The following is a 21,259-nucleotide window of genomic DNA, read 5'->3' as shown; positions in this document are numbered from 1 at the left end:
AGATGAAAAATCTTCAGTGGAATCTTTTGTGGGCTGCGAGCAAGCCAAAGCAATATCTCAGCAAAAGCAATTTGATTATGGTGCTCTGCTCGGTGTCGGAGGGGAACGTCTAGCCGTGAGAGTTTTGCTGAGTCACTTTAGCAGAGGATGTTTGACACAGAGGAAAGGGAGTGACACAGAAGAGACGGAGATCACAGAGAAGAGCTGCTTGATGCAAAGGCTTCCGTTCCAAGCAGCTTCTTTGAAGTCGCTTTGTTTAAGTCGGAAAACACGGCACACAGGGCTCACCAGCAAACACTCTCGACGGTAATGGCCGAGCAGCTCCTCGTCGTGCCCTCTGTACAGGCCTTTTAACAAAAGCTCCTTGTTGTACTGGTAGGCGTAAATCAGATACATGAGAGCCTCCACATAACTGGAAAGAAAGATATTACATTCAGATAAAACTGTAGCAAAGACACACTGGCGGCTCACAGAGTAACACAAAAAATGAACTCGGTGAACCCACTGCACAACTTTAAAGCTGGGGAGCTGCACGATTGTAAGCTGCTGCCCCCTGCAGGTAAACACCAAGATGGGAAATTACATGAAAATAAAGGAAAATGCGAAATCAGTTAAATCTCTACGGAGACGCTGGGTTTGTTTGTTTGAGGTTTTTTATACATTTGCTAAAGAGGCGTCAACATACTTTGTCTTCTGGAAGAGCTCCAAACCGGTCACCATGAGGATGGTGGTTTCACGAAAGTTCCTGTAGTCCTGATGCCATATCTGATGGAGACAAGCCAAAGTCAGATTGTCCAGCCAGTATGAATCTGCTCAAATGTACAGTTTTAGACGAACAAAAGACAGACGGCACAACTTCTGACCTCATATTCATCCATGTTGACCTCCTCGGGTTTAATCAGGTCCAGTTTGGCACGTGCCACATTCATAATGCTCTTACATCTGTGAGAGGAAGAGGGACGGGGGGGTTACTGAAACGGAGCTGGTGAGTCATCGTGAGGTACTCCAGGAGATAAAACGCTCCACCCTGCCCCTAGGCCTTAACGTGGCTTAATGAATCACTCTTTAGTGCTGAGAGGACTAGTGAAGCACTCCTCCAGAGGCTCCTATTGAGGCCACATTCACACATAAATCTAATTATCTCGCTCAAAATAGAGGAGAAGGGAGAAATCAATTTTTCTCTCATGAATATGGATCGAGGCCAACAAGCATAGCTGAAAAGTTTTAAGAAATAGTAAGGGACATTACACACCCTAATGACACCAAAATGTCAGAGTTAAAAGAGGGGGGATCTTGATATACAGCAGTGGTAATTTGAAAAGAAAAAGTCAGTATTGGACATGTGCCTTGTATGATTTGTGTTTGAACAAAAGGCAGAAGGCGTGCAGATCAGAGAGGATTAGCAGCATGAAAGTGTTGCTCTGATGAGACACAGCCAGTCTGTGCTGAGAGTAAAACGGGAGCTCTTACAGTCTCTGCTACCCTCTGCTGGTCACTACGAAGAACCGATTTCAGGTAACCAACTCGATTCTGACACAGCCAGGGGAAAAAAAATGCAACATGATCATTTTTTAAATTACAAGCTTGTGGCAGAGTGAGGACTACACCTCTCATCGAAGGCGAGGTTCCTGTCAGCAAACTGTGTGAGCAGAGTCCTCTCCAGAATCTTCTTGGGTGCCTGGTTTTGGATGAAGTAAACGATGATGTGCTGTAGTCGGTAGTCATTCTCAACCGGCGTGTCTTCTTGGGCAAATCTCAAGAGACGTCCATACTCCATCTTGATGGCCTGAACAAAGAGACAAAGGAAAAATAAGCTACTTGTCACTGTGTGAGAGAGAAGTTACTTAAGTAAATGACAGCTTAATTTAAGCAGCACACCTGAGTGCCGCATGTGTACATGTAAGCCCCTAAAACTATTCCACTATCACAAACAGAATCCAAATCTGTGGGAAACACTGCAGTGGTCTGAGGAACAATGTTACACTGGAACACAATAACAGAAGAGGAGGTGAAGGAAGTGAGTGAGAGCGGAAAGGAGAGAGAGGTTGTACCTTAAAAAAGGCCGCCTCGGGCCCATTCTTTTCATACACGCTGCTGGATTTGCCAATGGCCATAATTACACCCTGCATGTCGGGGGTCATCATCGCCTGCCCAGGAAGCAGGAACCATGTTAAACAAGGCCCTGGTGATGAACTGAGCAAGGTCAGGCACTGTGTTATCTGCTCTAACTTTCTACAGCAAGGCGTACCATAGTCAGGACATGCCAAACATCACTCAGCAGTCCATGCACCGGTTGGTTAGACGGGCAAAAGTCGGCGGGGATGCGACCAGTCAGTTTAAGAGGCGGAACGCGCAGTGCTCACAAGGATAATGTGTAAAAACCAAGACAGCCTTATGAAAAATGTGTGACAGACAACCCAGAGTGCAGGAAGACAGGCTGGAGCAGCAGCCCTACAGAGGATATTCAGCACTCAGTACACACTGACCAGCAAACTACCACCAACATTTACAGAAACATTGATTCCATGATAGCTGCATGAAAGCTATCTGTTCATTTTTACCTCTGCCAAGGAGGGTTGATGTTTTTGGTAGCACTTGTGTGCGTGCGTGTCATTCTGTAAACACGGCAGCTCGAGAAGATTTGAATAAATGCTGATAAAACTTTCTTGGGGTGTAGGTGGGGTGGAGTTAACAATCCACGTTGAAAGAAAGGAGGAATATCGTTCTCGTTAGAGATACTTTAGCATCACATTATATAATAAACTCAAGTTAATCGGTCCGGTTATTTATCCATCACCTATTCCGACATAATGTTGGTGTAATCAAAGTCATGTCTGTCATGCTACATACAACTTCTTACACTGTTGTTTAAGAAGAACAAAACACAACACTGCCTCCTTAAAAGTACATAAGATTTAGCTGCCTTGGCGGAGGTTTGCGCTCTTGTGCAAGTAGCATCATACATATAAGAGCACATGTGCATCACAGTATGAAGCAGCAGTCTCGCCTGTCTCCACCTGACTTTGTGCCGCGATGTCGATGGCTCAACGAAAGACTTTTCACAAGAGTAACGCAGAGCAGCCAACAAAGGGGCCAACCTTACTGCACTGCATTGTGAAAAACCTTATGCTCTATGGAGCCAATACAATTGGGCAATGAACCTCTCATTCTATAGATCAAACAGGCTCAGACAACACTTGATGGAGCCAGAGCTACCTCATCATCATACCCCCCCTCCTCTGACTCAATGACAAATGTCCCCACATTAGGAATGGCCACCTCGACTGTGCGCTGGCCAGGGGACTCATCCTCTGTGACCAGGTCAGGAGGGGGGGTTACGGGAGTGTTCATCTGGACCTCAGGCTCAGGGGAGATGGGAGGGGGAAGAGACTGGAGAGAAAATGGGACAGATGAAACAGGAACGATGGAGGACTGATGGAAACAGAAGGAACATTATATAGGGCAAAGGTGAAACAGGAAGAGGAAAAAAGTTTTAATAAAACGAGCTCATTTTATATCTCCGCATAAGACTTTTCTAAACTATGCAAGTAACTCTGAATCCTTGTTAAAACTCAGTGGGCACAGTTGTGGAAAAGTGGGGCAGAAAGTTGAATAAACATGACACAGCAGTGTTTCCCCTAGGTGGGAAATAATCTTTTTGAGTTGCTGTAATTGTTCCTCCTCTCAGTACTGGCTGTGGAAAATTTCTAAATGGCTTATTTTATGTAAAAATTCACACTACAGACTTCAGTGGGCCAAGATGTCAAGCAGGTATCATCCATGGTGCACTTTAGGGCTGCCACAAACGATTATTCTGATAGTCGACTAGTCACCGATTATTTTTGCGATTAGTCGACTAATCAGATCATCATCCATTGGACGTAAAACGTACAGCTTATTGCACCAGCAGCATCTGCTCTTATATAACTATCATTAGCTTACAGCTTTAAGTGTTTAAGGTCTGTGCTAACTAAAAATAAAGAAAAGATGATAGTTTATTAAATTTTAATGACATTTGCAGATTGTTTCGATGAAGTTTAATAAACTCCTTGCTATCTAAAATATAACAGGACACCGGAGTATATTCTCGAGCATCTCACACTTCTGATAATCAGCTGTCTGCTTGACGTTTATTCAGCTGTGTAAAAACTATAACTTTAATCTCAGCCAAACCGATTCACTCAGGAACAAATAAAATACTGAAAAAGAACAAACAATAAATTTTTTAAGTTATTTAAGTGACTCATATATCATGTTTAACCTGAGTAGCGAAAGACGGCGGTGGGTTTGAAAACGATTTGCCGGGAGTCCGGTGTTCTCACGGCTCTAGGGCTCTAGTTAGCCTTGCCCCCGGCTAGCTATCGAGCTAGTGACTAACAGACGTCTCCGAAAACGTCGGAGCGCTTTTGAAAATATGTGGTGTCTTGATAAACTGAGCAGATATTTGAGGTTTACACAGCTACATTCTCGCCTAAAAATATGTTAAACGTTTATTTTGTGACCCAGAAAGAATAATAAGAGTAATATTAAAACTAACTAGCTGCCGCCATTGTTGGAAACTGAGCAGGGCCGCGCTATGAATTCTGGGACACAGCTTCTTCTTCGGGGTTTAACGGCAACTGGCATCCTTGTACATGCAGTGCTGCCATCTTCTGTTTCAGTCCGTTATTACACTCTTAAATCCTGCTACTTATTCCTGCGTCTTTTGTGATCTTACAAAGCTTCAAATGATGTGTCAACTATTAAATCAGTCGTCGACGATTTTGATAGTCGACGTAATCGTGGCAGCCCTAGTGCACTTTACTTTAAGAAACTTAGTGAGCCTGTGAAAAATGCTTAACCTACCCATGTGATGCAGGGGCAGTAGAGTCCCACTGTACAAAAGCCATCCGACATTTATAAGCTAAATGCTCCTTTATGTTCACCAGCTGGTTTTTCTTCGTATCTGTGCAGCTTGGTGCTTGTATGTTTGGTACGGGGGAGGTTACAGTCTATTTTTTTTAAACCAACTGCCTGAGTGAACCAGGAGAACTAAACAGACCAGCGATGGCTCTTTGACTTCATCAAAATAAGCAACATATCTAACACAGAGGCATTCATGTGATCCACCGTTAATATGAAAGTACCGATTAAAGCAGTGTTTAAGTAACAGCTCTCGACTGACATAGCTTTTTGTTGAATACACATATGAATGTGACTTGTTTAGAATCAGAAAGCGCATGCATGACTTGTTGTGAGTCTTCTGTAATGTGTGTCTTTGCATGTTTTACATACAGCATTTAGTAACGCTTCGGGGCTCCTCTCCTCCTGTTCAGCAGCAGCCCTGGAGATGGCCCTCTCTGTGTCCTCCTGCAGGTGCTTGGAGTCATTCGTGGGTGATGGCTGCTCCATGTATTCAGGATCCTGCTGGGGAACTACAGAAGGAGCACACCACCATCATACAGAAGCAGCAACACTTCAGCACAGTCTAAGCGACAAAATCTGCAGTTCTTTTAATGGCCACTTCAGGCTGGCCTCAAAGCACATCAGTCTCCAATTAACAGCATTAAAAACACACTGACAGTGCAACAATACTTTCATGCTGCAACAAGCAAATAACAATGCAAGCATGTTGACTGAGAGCGCTTGTGTGTCTGTGTGTGATATACACTTGCACAACCAATAGAAACACAGAACGAGGTATATGTAGTATCTATCTGTAGGTATATGTATAAGATCGTGACACAGCAGAAGCAGAACACAAAGACCACCTCAACACAAATACTGGGTCACTCACTCAACCTAGTGGTTAGAGCAGGGCAAGCCAATCATGTGTGAAAGGACTTTAAAGCAGTGACACCTCTGCATCATTTCCTTATGTATATGACTCCATGCTTTTATTTTGGTGAGGTAACCAGAATGTGATTAAAAAGTGCTTTTACCTGAATAACAACAAATAACTATGCGTCACTGCCTAAGGGTGTATCCCATAATTCAGTACAACTGAAATACATGTACAGTTTTTTGTAATAACTCTATTCTGTTTTGCTATAAATATTGTATAATTTCACAGCGCACATTGCCAGCTCTTTTCCAGACTGTTTTACAACTCTTCAGGGAACAAAAGATTTTATATGTACTGCTGTTTCTTAATAAAGCATTCGACTCTCTATTGTGAGCGTTATGGCTCTGACCTGCATTGTCTGGAGGGCTGGACTCAATACTCATGGGCTGAGGGGAAGAGGAGGAAGTGGAAGTGCTGGATGCCGTGGAAGCAGCGGCGGCTGCTGCTGTGGCCAGTGCCAGCTTCTCCTGTTGGGCCTTGCGAGCCTGCATGATGTCCCACTCTTCAATCTCCTTATCAAACTGTTCATTATCCTCCTTCACATACTGCTTCAGGTCTGGCGGCAGTTTGTCCATGCCGCTGAGGATCTGCCCCGTTTCTTTGTCAAACTCCTCTGCAATGGAGAGTTAGGAAAAAGAAATATGAAGGTTTCCTAAATGTCTATTTGGGAATCAGTTCAGTTCAGAAGTATCAGGTGTAGCTTGGTCAAATCAGTATTTTGTGGCATAAAAGAATGTTTATTGTTTTATGAGCAAAGACAAACACATTTAGGTATCGATACAGAGAGAGGCTGATGACACAAAGTAATGTGATATAGAGCTCAAAACCCCCAAAGACAATCCAGCCAACATTCTGATACGAGTCACTTTTCTAATATGACAACCAAAAGAGAGATGCAAGCACCGGAGAAGAGTTCATTCTTACCTTCTGTGAGAAATGGCTTCTTGTCATTGATGTACATGAGACAGTAGGCACTAGCATTGCGGTAGCCTCCAAAAGAGTCCCTGACAAGCTCCTCCCAGGATGACTTTGTCACTGAAATATCATTGTACTTCATCCAGCAACGCTGATGTGGGTCATAGATGTAAGCCCAGTAGTGGCCTGCATTGGCCTGGCCTTCATGGACCAACACTGCGTGAAGCCGATATGGAACCTGCAGAAACGCAAACAAGGAAATGTGAGGGTTGGGTTTATTTTTACAAGTCAAGGTGAAAGGACTGGGTGCTCACCTGCATCATAGATTTGTCCGAGTACATCAGCTCAATGGTTCTGTGAATTCTGGTAATACTCCCCTGCAGATCTGGAAGTAGAGGATCATATACGACCTATTAGCATGTGCCAAAATAATGGCCAGCATAGCGGTAGACAGATCAATCACGCTGAAATATACTCGTGCTATCACAACTGAGTGCAAATGACTGGATACAGAAGGAGCATAGCCCTACCACGAGTGTCATTTTCCACTTCACTCCTCCAACGGTGCAAGCAGCCCTCAAGCACTCTTAACTCTTCTTCGGTGATGTGGCGTGGGGCAGGGTGCATGGGGAGGTCGGGGGGTAGACGGGACTGCGTGAAGGGCTTATGAATGGGTACTCTCTGCTGCTGGGCTGCAGAGGGAGCAGTGGCAGGACCTGACGCAAGGCCCGAGCTCTCCAGAGGAGGTAAGGAGTCTTGCTCAGCTGAGCTGCAGGGTTAGAAATGTAAACTTTATGACATCTCTAAATAAAATAAAAAAAGTTCACACTGCAGATATTTTATAGTTTGAAATGACAGCTACTGCAACAAAAAACAAAACCATAAGAATCAAATCAAAAATTCTAAATGGATAGTTTATTCCATGTCCCTACAGCCACATTTGTCAACAGGAGAGCCAGGCCCTCTGCCTCTAACCGTCTGGGCTCTCTCTTACAGTGAGAAACTCTCTTACACTGCCATTTTGCTCGACTTTGACGTCACATCATGTGTTGCGTGACACAGCCCTCTCTTGTATGTCCCACTTTCCATATATTTTCAAAAACTGTGGAAGGACTGGACAAGTTTGTTCTGGTAACTGTGACTGACTTAATGTGATAATATTAACCTTTTATCATGTTTTGTCCCATTTGTTTTTTGCACCATCTAATCTTCAACTCGTTCATCTTCACCTTCTTTGTACAAATCTGACACACACTTCAGGCTTTTTTTTTTGTAAAACTCGCCTTGGTGGTGGCAGTTGTTGTCCTGTTGTTCCACCAGGGGGTGCTGATGTGTCAATATCTTCCACTGGGGAGGTACACACTGGTTTGCTGGAAGCAAACTCCATGGCATACTGGAGGACATCTGCCAGAGGAAACCTCTTGGGACCTGAGCCGTAACTCAGATACCTGAGAGAAAAACAGAGACGTAGCAGAGATGAGGGAGGCAGACGGAGCAACAAAGTGGAAAGGGCAGAAGATGAAAGGGTGCAGTTTGAGTGAAAAATGACTGTGGCTGTCTGGCAAGTTCTGCTGACCTTGGCTGAATAATGGGGTATCAGTGGACAAGCCATACCTCTCCAGTCGCTGTTGGAGGAGCGTCAGATGCTCTTTCAGCCGTCTGATCTCCTCCCTCTTGATCCTGGTTATTTCCCTGTTCCTGTCCATGTACCTGACAACGCACACATATCACACCAGGAGCTTCAGGATTGCATATATATACACTAGAGGCTAACGGAGGTGGTAAAAAAGAAAGCCTGATTACGTTACCTATCCATGTAGAGCATAGAGGGGAACTCAAGCTTGTTGTGAATCTTCTCAGGACGTCCAAGTGCTTGGTTGAACTCAAATCTTGACAGTTCAAAGGTCAACACAGGAGGGAGTTCTGTGAACCAGTGCTGTAAGAAAATTGGATGTTAATGGATTTTGGTATTCAAAAACGATCGAATACAGACCCTCAGATACTCAGCAGCATCTGATGAACTGGAAATTTAAAGATCACATGTCATGTTCTCATTTTTAAAATCAGACATTGGATCTGTATCAGAATGTGAAATGTCCTGGAAAACAAACTGATCTATACTAACTTTGTGTTTCAAATACTTGAATGTATTTGTTCCCACATTAGAAATGGGGTACAATGTCATGCAAGATAAACAGGTTAGCTTGCCGTACTGTGATGCAAAGTAAAGCACTGTGTTGGAGGAAAATCTTTTTTGTCACGGTCTGCGGAGGCAGACCGTGCGGAAATGTGTGTGGTGGACCCAGGAGCGAACACAAGCGAGGATGCAGGAATGGAGTTAAACAAAAGCGAGCCTTTTATTCTGGCGAGAGAGAGCACGGGCATAGTGGGCTGGGGAAACATGGAATGAAACACAAGGAGGGGAGATGAGGGCTCACAGATACATAGAGGGGCACACAGGGGATAAAAGTCACAAGGGGAAGTCAAATAAGGAACAACACAACAGGACAACTCAGGAAACATGACCTAAATAAGGAACGAAATACAAAAATACAAGAAACTAAGAATACTGGGCCCACATGGCCCAGGACCATGACATTTTTTCCCATGCTGAGCCATTGCAACCAATCTTAAGGGTTGTTAAATATATCTGAGTTTAATACAAATCCTTGGTTTTGAGGTTTTCTCTTGTCTAAGTTTATTATTTCCCTTCCCCGTGCCTTAAAGCCAGCTTTTGTCTGATTGGCTATTTCTACAAATAAAACAGCTTGTTGTGGCTTGAGATGACCAAGTTAGTTGGCTGAGACTACGTCCACACTAATGCGTTTTTGTTTGGCCTCCCGTCCACACTGAGACGGCGTTTTTGCTCATGGAAAACGCAGCGTTTTTAAAATGCTCTCAAAAACGCATACATTTGAAAACGGTGCTTTCACATCACAGTGTGGACAGAGAGACTGTAGAAAACCATGACACATTTTAGTCGAGTGATGCAGTCAAGTGACCAATTAAACTAAGATAGCGGAGGGCGTTACACAGCAGTTGTTTTGTTTGCTCTCAGTGTTGACAGCCCTATTAAAGATTAATATCAGTCTGTATGTGCTCCAGAGAGCTTTTCTTCAAATTCTTCAATTCTCACTCGCTTTTGCAACTTTGTACTTTTGTGTTACTCGCAGCAACAACTCCACCTCATTGTTAGTCTATTTAAAAAAAACGACTTCGCGCTTTCCTCAACATTTTGCCGCGACGTTTCAAAGAGCCGGAAAGTAAATAAACAGCAGAAGGAAATGGCACAGGTCGAATCGTCTCACGTTTCACGCGTGCGCAGTACTGGAAGGTAAGTGTTTTTGGCCGTTTCAATGTGGACGCACAACTCTGTGAAAACGACTGAAAACGACAGTGTGGATGCGGAGCATTTTCAGACGAAGTAGCCGTTTTCAAATCTATCTGGGCTAACGTGGACATAGCCTCAGTCACCAACTAACACATTGTGTGACTTTGCACTTCTCATCTCTCTTAAGTTAAGTAATCTGCAAACCCTGCTACTGTGTATGATGTGAATGGCATTGTCTCCTTTCATTTCCAATGCTGATGGCTGGTGTTTTTTCCAGAGGGCTGGGTGCCATACTCATCTGCAAACCTGCTGGCCTGATAATTAGCTGCTCCAGGCAGCTCTGGGACAGCGCAGTCAAGGCTACAGCTAAGCTGAGGTCAAACCCAAAATAGTACAGGTGTCACATAAGGGCAAATCAGAATCAGAAACTTTATTGTCATTGTCATGAGAGGTTAGCCCTTTGGAGAGGAGCCAGCACATAATCTCTTACTTTTAACCTGATTGCTTTCTCTGTGCCACTGAGAGGTGAAGATGGCAAATAGAATTGTGGAATATATATATTGATGCAAACATGTAAAGCAAATGTTTCATATGCAGGTGTTTTTATTTAATGTGGCTTTCCAAGATGGAAAGATCAGACGGATATTAGAGATTTTTTTGTGACGTATAAAACACTTTCTGATGGAAAACCAATCTAAATCTAAAGTTCTTCTGCGGGAGCTTAACTGTTAGCGAGCTCTGGCACTTACTTCTTGTCCAGACCTGGCAGAATTCTCTGCTGAGTGCAGGGACTCGATCTCACCCTCGATCATTGCTGCCTCAAGACACTCGTGTAGGTCCTTGAACCCGTTGACCTGCAAGGGGTACTGTCCAAACATCTCTGTGTTTTCAAATTTTTTACCTGTGGGATTGCACACATACAACAGACATGGACAGATGAGTGCACTTGAAAGAGCGTCTGAGAAAAACCAGAGTGCACACTAAGTGCCTATTGTGTGGCCTATGCCCCCAAAACGCAACAGTAGAGGTATGAACATCACTTTGCAATATCACTAACATGATTCAAAGTTATATCAAATTCCAATAATTACATCACTTCAGGGATTAACTGTGTTATTCTGTAATTACAGAAAGCAACAGTTTTTTATATTAAATACTGGCCCCGTACTGGGAACAGCAGGAAGTATGTAAATCTTTTATTTTCTTAATGCTTTGTATTTCCACCTTTGTTCTGGATCACAGACTGAATCCTCTTCAGTAAGCAGAATGTCAGTGCTGCACAAATTTCTGAAGGGATACTCGGCCATTGTTCAGACTGGTTTTGTTTTTTAAAATCTGCTATCTGACTCACTTTTTTTTGTCGCTATATGCTTCTCTTTAAATTGTATTAGAGTTCACTGGGGTGTTTATTAACTAGTAGCTCTGAATAGTGTGGCTGGTTTTGCATGCAGTGTTAGGAAAACATGTTTTGAGAATGCAGTGCAGCTCCACATCTTTCAGTTATGGAATTTTGGGAAAATAGTTTCAAACTGGAAATAACATAAACGTCAGAGAAAAAAAAAGTTATACTAAAATGTGAAAAAGCTAGACCACAAAGTGTACATAAAAGATGGATACTGTATTACCATAGAAGTAATCTCAACCAAAGAGCCACATCTTATTCCAAAGCATGGGCCATAATTTAATGACATACTCAATTAATGGAGCGCTATCATTTAAATTATAATACATAAATGTTTTAGCTATTGCTTAAGTCAGGTTGGTCACTTGCTTTAATAGTCTTCTGGTGCCAGATGTCATTTTATTAGGGAAGTGTCCATGATGAGTATATTATATTATCTCCCAACATTCTGCATTAAAGGTGTTGGAAATTTTAAAAGAAAGACAAAGGTGCATGGTACCTTTTATACTTCTTTACATCCGAGGTGATTTTTACTTGTTCAGCACCCACATCCTCACAGTGACTAGGGTGAGGAAGTGACTTTAAAAAAAAAAGGTGCAGGACTGGAGTTGCTAGGGGACATGCAGATGAGGCATTAAGGTCGTTTTGTGAACAGCAGAGTCCATGGGCCCAGCTTTTGGTGGCTCTGGGCCAGTACTGTCATGCGTAATAAGCACAATGTCAATCAGCCGTCGAGGTCTTCCACAATCAATGCAAACACTCTCCTCTTTTGCATGGATCACATCTCATTAAGACAAGGTCACCTTTCATTACTAGGGGCAAGGACTTGCTTTGCTTTGCGGCTGCTGCAATCAGACTATGCTAACACTGTATTTCTCTGTGATACGACCAAGTATGCCTCTTTTTTTCTCTTTATTGGTTTCAATTAAACACCCCGTCTCACCTTCATGGACCCCCACAGCAAGGAAACGACCATAGAAAAGTTCCACCATTGGGTTCTTTGGCTTCTCACCCTCCCTGGAGAAAAATCAGGATAATGTTACAGGCCTCACTTCTTCACATTTCATGTAAACAAGGAAATTTTTTTATTGTGCCCTTTAAAATATGTCACATTCTAATGTCGGAATCAGATTACACAATAATCAGCCTGATTATGACACAACCCACATGAAGAAAGCCGCTGATTTGGTTTGGGAACAAAAATGGCTGCTTTGTGCAACTGTTTACCTCAGCTGTTTGAGGAAAAAAGGGAACCCTTGTGACAGTGTTTTTGCTCATTCCCTACCGTTCAGCTCTCTAAACCTGACTCTAATAGTCTAATCTGTCATATCACTTGAAAACACTGTGTAGTCTGAGACCGGCACAACATCAGCAAGTCAGACAACCTGCCTGACTATGGGGTCACTGTTTCCACAGCAACCTCTGGATCCAGGTACAGCTGAGCTTACCTGTCTTCTTCTGCCTTCATCTGGAAGGCATCCTCCAACCAGTCCAGCAGCTTGTGGGTGAACTCACTAACATCCTGCTGTTGAGCGAAGCACAGATAAAGAGTAAACAAATAAAAGTACAGAAAACCAATAATATGGAGGTCATTCAAATCAATGTCATCTATCATCTGCGTGCACTTTGGATGTAAGAGCAGCAGTCTTATTGGAGAATCTCGCAACCTGGTGAACTTCAAAGGTAACCCGTATGCCTCGAGGGCACTCTCTGGTAGATATCAATGTCATCTAGTAATTCAGGTTAATGTCTATCCAGCCTGAGTAATACGAAGGAGAGACATGACTGATGAGCACACGGGCCATGAGGCTGACCTCAGTTAACCCCTGGCCTAGCAAGGATGTCTGCGTAAGAAGAACAAATGCACCGTTTCGTACATTTTATGCATGTCTATCACATTTCGTGGATGAACACACAAATCAGATAATTAATGGCCAACGTAACTTTTGTGGCAGACTTCAGAGGGGACGAAGAAGGTTAATAGTCACTAAATAAAGGCGGATAAGTGTTTGGGGTTTTCTTTTCCAATATTCCCGACTGATGCAGTTAATACTATAATACTATTGCCGCCAGCGTTAATCTCGTTAAACTGACGTTAACGCCATAACCGCATTAACGCGGCAAATTTCCATTAGCGAGTTATTGAGCCGCTGCTCCTCCACAGCCAGTTGAGGTGGTTCGGGCATCTGACAAGGATACCTCCTGGGCGCGGTTTTCCGGGCATGTCCCACCGGGAGGAGGCCCCGGGGCAGACCCAGGACATGCTGGAGAGATTAGATCTCTCGGCTGGCCTGGGAACGCCTTGGTGTTCCCCCGGATAAGCTTTGGAGAGGGAGGTCTGGGCTTCTCTGCTTGGGCTGCTGCCCCCGCGACCCGGCCACGGATAAGCGGAAGGAAATGGATGGATGGATGGATACTTTCATTATTCACAAAAACATTATCTGCCAAGCCATAGTTTTATGTCAGAGCTTCACATGTAACTGACACTTGGAGCTCAGATGTATTTGTGCAAGCTCAGCAGTTCATTCCTAGACTAATTCATCATAATCATCATCAAATAAGAGACAAAAAGAGGGGGATATTTCTGCTACTACTGTATGGAGGATATTAGTGCTAATGTAATGGCAGGATCCTCTGCTGCCTGGTGGTATTGGCATCGATCAGATGCCAATAATAAGATGAATGGACTATGGAAGCAATCGCCCAACTCTAATGCCTGACATCTAGGGTGACTGCTAACACCGCCCAAACTTTTGGGACTCCAAACGTTAGTCAACAGTAGCCTGCCTCCATAAAGTGGAACTGAGAATTACTCTAAGTAATTTGTATTTGCATATTTATCACAATTACACATTTGAGATGCTTAAACTAATTTTAATATTAGTAGACGTTAACCTGATGAAGCACAAAATGTAGTTTTTAAATGATGATTTCATTTATTAAGGGAAAGAAAGCTATGTTAGCCTACCTGATCCTGCATGGACAAAGTTGTTGCCCATAAACCTAAATGTGCCACCCTTACCCCAAGAACTGCAAGAAAATGTTTGTGATAACTGACAATGAATCGGTCACATCGCTGTGGAGGAATTTTGGTCCACTATCTCAGACTGAAGTCTGGACTTTGACTAGGCCACTCCAAAAACTTAATTTCATGTGTTTTTTTAAGGTGGACTTGCAGGTGTGTTATGGATCATTGTCCTGCTGTACAACCCAAGAACACTCAGGGTACAAACTGATAACTGGACATTTCCTTTCAGACTTTTCTGGTAAAGAGCAGAATTCATGGTTCCGTCAATAACAGCAAGTCGTCCAGGTCCTGAACATCCTGGTCCAGGTAAAGCAGCCCCACACCATCACACTACTCCAACCATGTTTTCTGCTGGTAAGAGGTTTTTGGGGTTTTTTCCAGATGAAATACTATATCAATTTTCTGCCAGGTGTAACAGAGCTCAGACCTTCCAAAAAGTGCAATATTCATCTCGTCAGTCGACAGAATTTAATTTTGTTACGCGGGTCATTCCTGAGAAGGTTCACCACTGTTCGACATTTTCTCCATTTATGGATAACGGCACTGGCAAAGCCTTAAACTCAGCTGTCCAAAAATGTGGTTAATTACAGTTCTTTCATGATTTAACAAAGGGGGCAATTACCTTTTCACTTGCCAGGTAGACTTAGCTAGCTTTTCCCTTAATACATGAAATCATTATTTAAAGGTTTTTGCATTTACTCTGGTTATCTTAATCTTTAATGCTCTGAAACGTGTAAATTTGACAATTTTGCAAGAAAACATGCAAATAGTTTTTCACAGCACCGTAAAATTTGAATGCTTTCAGTCGCTTTGATTCGATGGACTAAGAACATAATCTCTGACCTCCTTGCAAAAAAGGTCTTTTCATTGGAGTGCTATTCTGCAAAGCAGGTTGTAACAGAAAGAGGCTTACCTGCTGTGACTCACTCGACTTAAAGGCATCTTTGAGGATTTCCACAGCTCGTGATGGATCTACATATTTCCTCTTAGAGCCCACCATGAGAGAGAAAAGGTTCCTCAGCTCCTGCATGAAGGGCAGGTTCCTGTGCTCCTGGACAAAGAATACAATCCGTGTCAACAATTGAGTGGATCAAACTTACTGAAGACAAGCAATCTAGGTCATAAACAAAAGGCATCTTCTCAATTATTATTAAAAAATGAAGGCAAAGCTAAAGTATCAAAAGTATGTTTCCATTAATATCCAAAAACGAATGCTAGGTGTCATTTTAAATGAATGGAGAGACTAAACTGGCTTTGATATCCATGTTTTTAAGATAAGATAAGATAAGATAGAACTTTATTAATCCCTCGGGTGGGTTCCTCTGGGAAATTCGACTTCCAAAAAAAGCACAGCAACGACCGAAGTTACAGTTACAGAATTGTTATATATATATATATACATATATATATACATATATATATACATATATACATATATATATACATATATATATACATATATACATATATATATATATATATACATATATATATATATATACATATATATATACATATATATATATATATACATATATATACATATATATACATATACATATATATACATATATATACATATATATACATATACATATATATACATATATATACATATATATATATATATATATATATACATATATATATATATATATACATATATACATATACTATATATATATATATATATATATATATATATATATATATATATATATATATATATATATATATATATATATATATATATATATATATATATATATACATACATATATATATACATACACACACACATATAAATACAGAGACAAATATAAATAAAATATACAAAGGGGATAAATAGAATAAATAGGAATAAAAAATAAAAATACAAGTGAATTGCACATTTCAAGTATTGAGTCTATTGCACTGTTGACTATTTACAAAAAGTATTGCACAAGGGGCAGCACGGTGGCACGGTGGTTAGCACTGTTGCCGCACAGCAAGAAGGTCCTGAGTTCAATTCCAACATCAGGCCGGGGTCTTTCTGTGTGGAGTTTGCATGTTCTCCCCGTGTTTGCGTGGGTTCTCTCCGGGTACTCCGGCTTCCTCCCACCGTCCAAAGACTTGCAGCTTGTGGGGATAGGTTAATTGGATAATTCAAATTGTCACTAGGTGTGAATGTGCGAATGAATGTGAGTGTGAATGGTTGTCTGTCCCTGTGTGTTGGCCCGGCGACAGACTGGTGACCTGTCCAGGGTGTACCCCGCCTCTCGCCCTATGTTCCTTTTCAAGCGTTGTTTATTTCTGTCAGGCACTTGACATAATGCGGCATAACTGAGCTGCAGTTTGAATAAAACTGTAATATTTTAGTAATATTTTAGTAATCTGTCAATTACCTCTAATTAGCTGCTATGTCAAGCTATGCTAAGCTAGTTAGTGTTCCACCCTCTGACACGCTGCTGACATGTGGTCAACATCAAAACAACACAGCAGTGGCCAAAACAAAACTCTGAGGTTTCAAATATTGAGAAGGCTTCATTGGAGCCATCTTCTACCGTTCTTTTAAAATTTACATTTTAATATTACTCAACATAGGTTTGTGTTCATGCATATTATTTTAAATATATATATTTTTTGACTTTGTAATAGTTTCAACTGTGTTTTTCATAACATGTCAAAACACAGAGAAAATACATACAATCTTTAAGTAAAGAAATTATACATACAGACTTTGAGTTCCTTATCTTTAACATCAGCAATGACAGCGCAGTGACATAATGCCAACAAGATGCAGGGTTTGAAAGCAGACTACAAAAAGCTCACTTGTTTTTTTGTTCAGGGATGTTTATGTAAAGATTAGATTCCAGCCTGTAGCAATGTAGCACTAAAGCAAAAGGTCAGTGATTAAAACAGAGGGAAGTGAGATGAAGGGATGACCACCCCAAACTATGCTTCTAGAGCAGAGGCTTAGACCAGATTAGCAACAGCCGACTAAACCTACGGTGAGGGCTCTGTAAGAAAAAGGTGTGAAGACATCCTGGGAACTACACTGCTAGTACATCGGTGTGTGTGTGACAAGATGAATTTGAAACAATTAATTTTTTTTTTTTAAAAAGCTCCTGGATCAATCATAACACATCTGCTCTGCATGCTGATCTCTATCCTGGCAGATAAATACCAAGACTTCAAACATTTCACGCCAGTCGGCACTTCTTACAGCTTGCTAGCAGTCAGTTAAGTTAACTGTCAGGGGGCAAAATGATAAGCTGGAGTGACCTTAGGGCACGATCGCCAGCTGTTGAATGATGGCAAATGTTTCTAAGAAGGTCAAACCCTCAGAGCTAAAGCACTGCTAGCTGTGACAGGCTGTAGTGGCACTGCTATTATATAAATGGGATATGAAGCAGGGCAGTCAACTGAACTTGAAAGCCTTGGACGACATCATGCACAGACTTAATAATCGGTGCTTCGCTTTACCCTGTCGGATCTGAAGAGTAAGGGCTCTCACCTTTTGATTACGAGGCAGGTCGTGGACTCTGGCTGGCGGTGAGTAATTGAGCACCAGCCTCTGGAACTCGAGCAAGTTGAACAGAGACTTGAGGTTGAAGAAGGATGAAGAAAAATGAGTGAAATCTTGCATACAGGAAGGTATGTATTACTGATGACAAATCTGCAATATCTGTGTGATGCTGTCGTATCAATATGCACCAAAATCTCTGAGGACTGTTTCCAGCATATAGTTGAATTTATACCACAAAGAATTAAAGAAGCTATGAAGCCAAACGGGCTTCTAACTCAATATTAACAAGGTACACCTAATAAAGTGGCCAGTCAGTGTACACTTCTATGATAAGCTGATTTATCCATGAATGTCTTTTGCATTTGTCACACAGAAAAAGTTTTACAACAAGAATTTGACTAAATCTAGTAAACATTTAAGAATATTATGTGATTAATATTAATAAGACACAGCCTGTAAGTACTTAAATATGTAAAACAAACATTTACCATGGAAGGGAATGGGATATACTCATACCCTTTATTCCTTTTTTCATATATGTTATTACTATAGAGACAAGAACATGGTCTATCAGAGATATCATATTTCATCTATAATTATTTTCCCCTTTCATCCTCATCCTCTTCTACCTCTGAGACCGTTTCCCTCCACTGCTGGAATCACTTTCAGCTCACCATTAAATTATATTAGTGAGCTGAATTATATTAGCAACAAGACAGAAAAAATGACTTTGGTTAAAATTATGGATCACAAGTATGTTGCTTTGCCTAGTGAGATTTACAAATTTCACCTGCAAATTGTGCTTAACTAGGTGAAAACGATTTAACGTTTCACCAGAATGGCGATTCCCTCTAAAAGAAACCACATTTGGTTCACATAATAGAATTTAATGTTTTATTAATTCAGAAAACCTGTAAATAAACTGACAACTGATCTGTATTTGCCTGACGTGGCTTCAAATCTTTGTCATTACACAGAAGCTTTAGCAGTGAGCAGACTCCTTGGGTCACGTTGGGTTTATTTTCTACAACTTCCTAAATAAACAAATGCTTTCATTGAAAGCTCAAGTTGTTTACAGTTACATTCTGACTTCCCTTCCAGCTATCATGGCCCACCCCATTAAATACTGTGATAAAAGACACTAAAGAGGAAACGGTCACTACATCAGATTCTGGTGCGACTTGTTACAAATATGAAAACTATAAATATTGCAGAGCACGCAGCAAATTTATTGATGCTTTGTAAATGCATTTTTTTAATTAAAAGCCATTATAAATGTTTCTTTTTTTTCTTTTCTTTTTTAAAGTCCACTGGAGCTCTTTGAACATAAAACATTATCATAATTTGAATTTAGAAAAGAGAAACTTGTTTACTCCTGTTCTTCTAACTGCAGTGGTGTCAGGTTTAAGGAGTACCTTCTACTCCACAGTAGGGGTAAGATTAAACACTGGTGCCAAGCACCATGTGATAGTGTATCCAATGTTGATCTACCATATTTCACCTTAGGTCACATTTTACCACTCAGTTCCCAGCATACAAGAAGCTGGGTCTTGTTGACATATTCTTGCACCCAGCATTAAGGATTTAGACTCTTTAACAGTCTATTCACTCCTACTTAAGCTGACTGCTGCAGATTACAGCAGTGATATTTGCTTCATAAGCAGGGATGCATTAAGGAATCTCAAGGCCAAGAACTCAAAAGCCTTCATAAATCTCCTTTAGCAAAAACAATTTTAAAAAAAGTTAATAAATAGCAGTAAAAGAAACAGCAAAGAGTCCAGCTGACAAACAAAAAGGGCTTTCAATTTGAAACAATCCTGTTCACTTGCTTTTGAGCCCTCAGGAAGTACATGTGTCCACTTGTGTGTGCCTACCTGAATGACCGCGCTGAACCAGCAGGTATTGCCGACATTTTTCAGACCCACAGGGCAGTTGTCTATCCTCTTCCTGTCGTGTGGGTTGGGTGAGTCGCTCCATACCTCTGTGTGAGTGCGCTTCAGACTCGCTTTGTTTTCTGCTATACTGGCCTCCAAAACTCTGGAAAAGCAGGAAGGAAATAAAAACAAGATAGAGGGAATGAACTTGTGTGTGGGTCACTACATCACCTGCTGCTGGTTATTTACTCTGCATCTCCCAAAAGGTCAAATTTCTTTCGCTCTACTCATCTGCTAAAAAACTGTCGGACAACAGAAAGGCTCATCCTGATGGCCACTGTGCTTCAGTTGAACTGGGGTTTAAAATGCAAAATAACCTCCACATACTTATTACATAGTAGCGCACCATCAAGTACCATTCTGGATGGTGGCCAAAAATATATAAATAATAAAACAAAATTATTGGTCAAATAGTCACTGCAGTATTACTCCTGAGAAATAGACGGGTTGTGTAACGCATGAATTTTCTCTCTGATATAAATTATTTACTATTAAACAGATAACATATGCTGCAAAGACACAGCAACTATTTGACCTGACCTAGTTCTATTTATTACAACAGGGATCATGTGTTTCACAATACAAGAGTAAGTATAGTACTTTCATACTTCTTCTCTTGGCTCTTGACGGAGGCGGTCGCACTTTCTTTCCTGCTTGGCTTCTCATGTCTATTGTATAGTCTCGCTTATTCTCTAACCCTAAGAGAGTCTCCCAGACTTGTTCTCTAAAAACCTAAAGAAGAATTATGGATTTGATCAACTGGTCCCTTAATGAAATTGACAACTCCTGGGAGAGCCCGATTGTCCTGCGGAGACGTTTGCTGCCGGATACTCGATGGTCGGTTGCGTCAGGTGTCTGGAGACACTCTTGATGGAGGACATTAAACGACATCTACCAATTCGGAACCATGATAACAGAGTTCTGGCTGACTGGAGCTGGCTCGGACCGGGCTTATCGAAGAACAAGAAGCAGCTACAGCTGTTCAAAATTCCACAAGGCTGGCCGACATGATAGACGATGGGCAGGGCTGTGAGTACTCAGACTGTGTTTTTGAACGCAATATGGATAAGATCTTGGAGAAGCTCATGGCTCTGCTATATGGATAACATCTTTAGGAAGAACAACAGGAATTGAGAGACCTGTGACCAGTGACGGACATTAGACCAATTGTAAAATTTGTTCACACTAACCAAAACAACTACCATCTTCATCTCATGCGGCCCCCCTGGCACCAGCTGGATGCTCAAGGCAAAAGCTGACAGGAATAAAAATTCTCCTTTAGATAATAAGACTGTGGTGTGACTTTCTCCCTCCTCA

The 21,259-nt window shown here is 41.6% G+C and overlaps 1 protein-coding gene across 5 annotated transcripts in view; it reads right to left on the bottom strand.

Annotated features, from left to right (window-relative positions):
• Positions 1-21,259, bottom strand: part of usp25 (ubiquitin specific peptidase 25) — a 35,840-nt gene that overhangs the window by 3,839 nt on the left and 10,742 nt on the right. The window contains exons 5-24 of one of the 5 annotated variants that reach the window (XM_026182372.2): positions 19,883-20,045; positions 17,997-18,083; positions 15,414-15,551; positions 12,921-12,997; positions 12,416-12,489; positions 10,820-10,971; positions 8,548-8,675; positions 8,354-8,449; positions 8,023-8,187; positions 7,270-7,508; positions 7,054-7,124; positions 6,749-6,977; positions 6,174-6,437; positions 5,275-5,414; positions 3,217-3,390; positions 2,052-2,147; positions 1,608-1,786; positions 864-942; positions 686-765; positions 289-412 (exon numbers count right to left, since the gene is read on the bottom strand). In XM_026182372.2, the coding sequence (XP_026038157.1) occupies positions 289-412; positions 686-765; positions 864-942; positions 1,608-1,786; positions 2,052-2,147; positions 3,217-3,390; positions 5,275-5,414; positions 6,174-6,437; positions 6,749-6,977; positions 7,054-7,124; positions 7,270-7,508; positions 8,023-8,187; positions 8,354-8,449; positions 8,548-8,675; positions 10,820-10,971; positions 12,416-12,489; positions 12,921-12,997; positions 15,414-15,551; positions 17,997-18,083; positions 19,883-20,045 (2,755 nt within the window). The remainder of the gene's footprint in view (positions 1-288; positions 413-685; positions 766-863; positions 943-1,607; positions 1,787-2,051; positions 2,148-3,216; positions 3,391-5,274; positions 5,415-6,173; positions 6,438-6,748; positions 6,978-7,053; positions 7,125-7,269; positions 7,509-8,022; positions 8,188-8,353; positions 8,450-8,547; positions 8,676-10,819; positions 10,972-12,415; positions 12,490-12,920; positions 12,998-15,413; positions 15,552-17,996; positions 18,084-19,882; positions 20,046-21,259) is intronic. The other 4 variants (XM_080306971.1, XM_080306970.1, XM_026182376.2 and 1 more) reach the window with 4 other exon arrangements.

The sequence above is a fragment of the Astatotilapia calliptera genome, chromosome 10 (assembly GCF_964374335.1).
Source record: "Astatotilapia calliptera chromosome 10, fAstCal68.1, whole genome shotgun sequence".
NCBI classification, from domain to species: Eukaryota; Metazoa; Chordata; class Actinopteri; order Cichliformes; family Cichlidae; genus Astatotilapia; species Astatotilapia calliptera.
The sequence above is the reverse complement of the archived record's forward strand: the minus strand, read 5'-3'. Positions and strand labels throughout refer to the sequence as shown.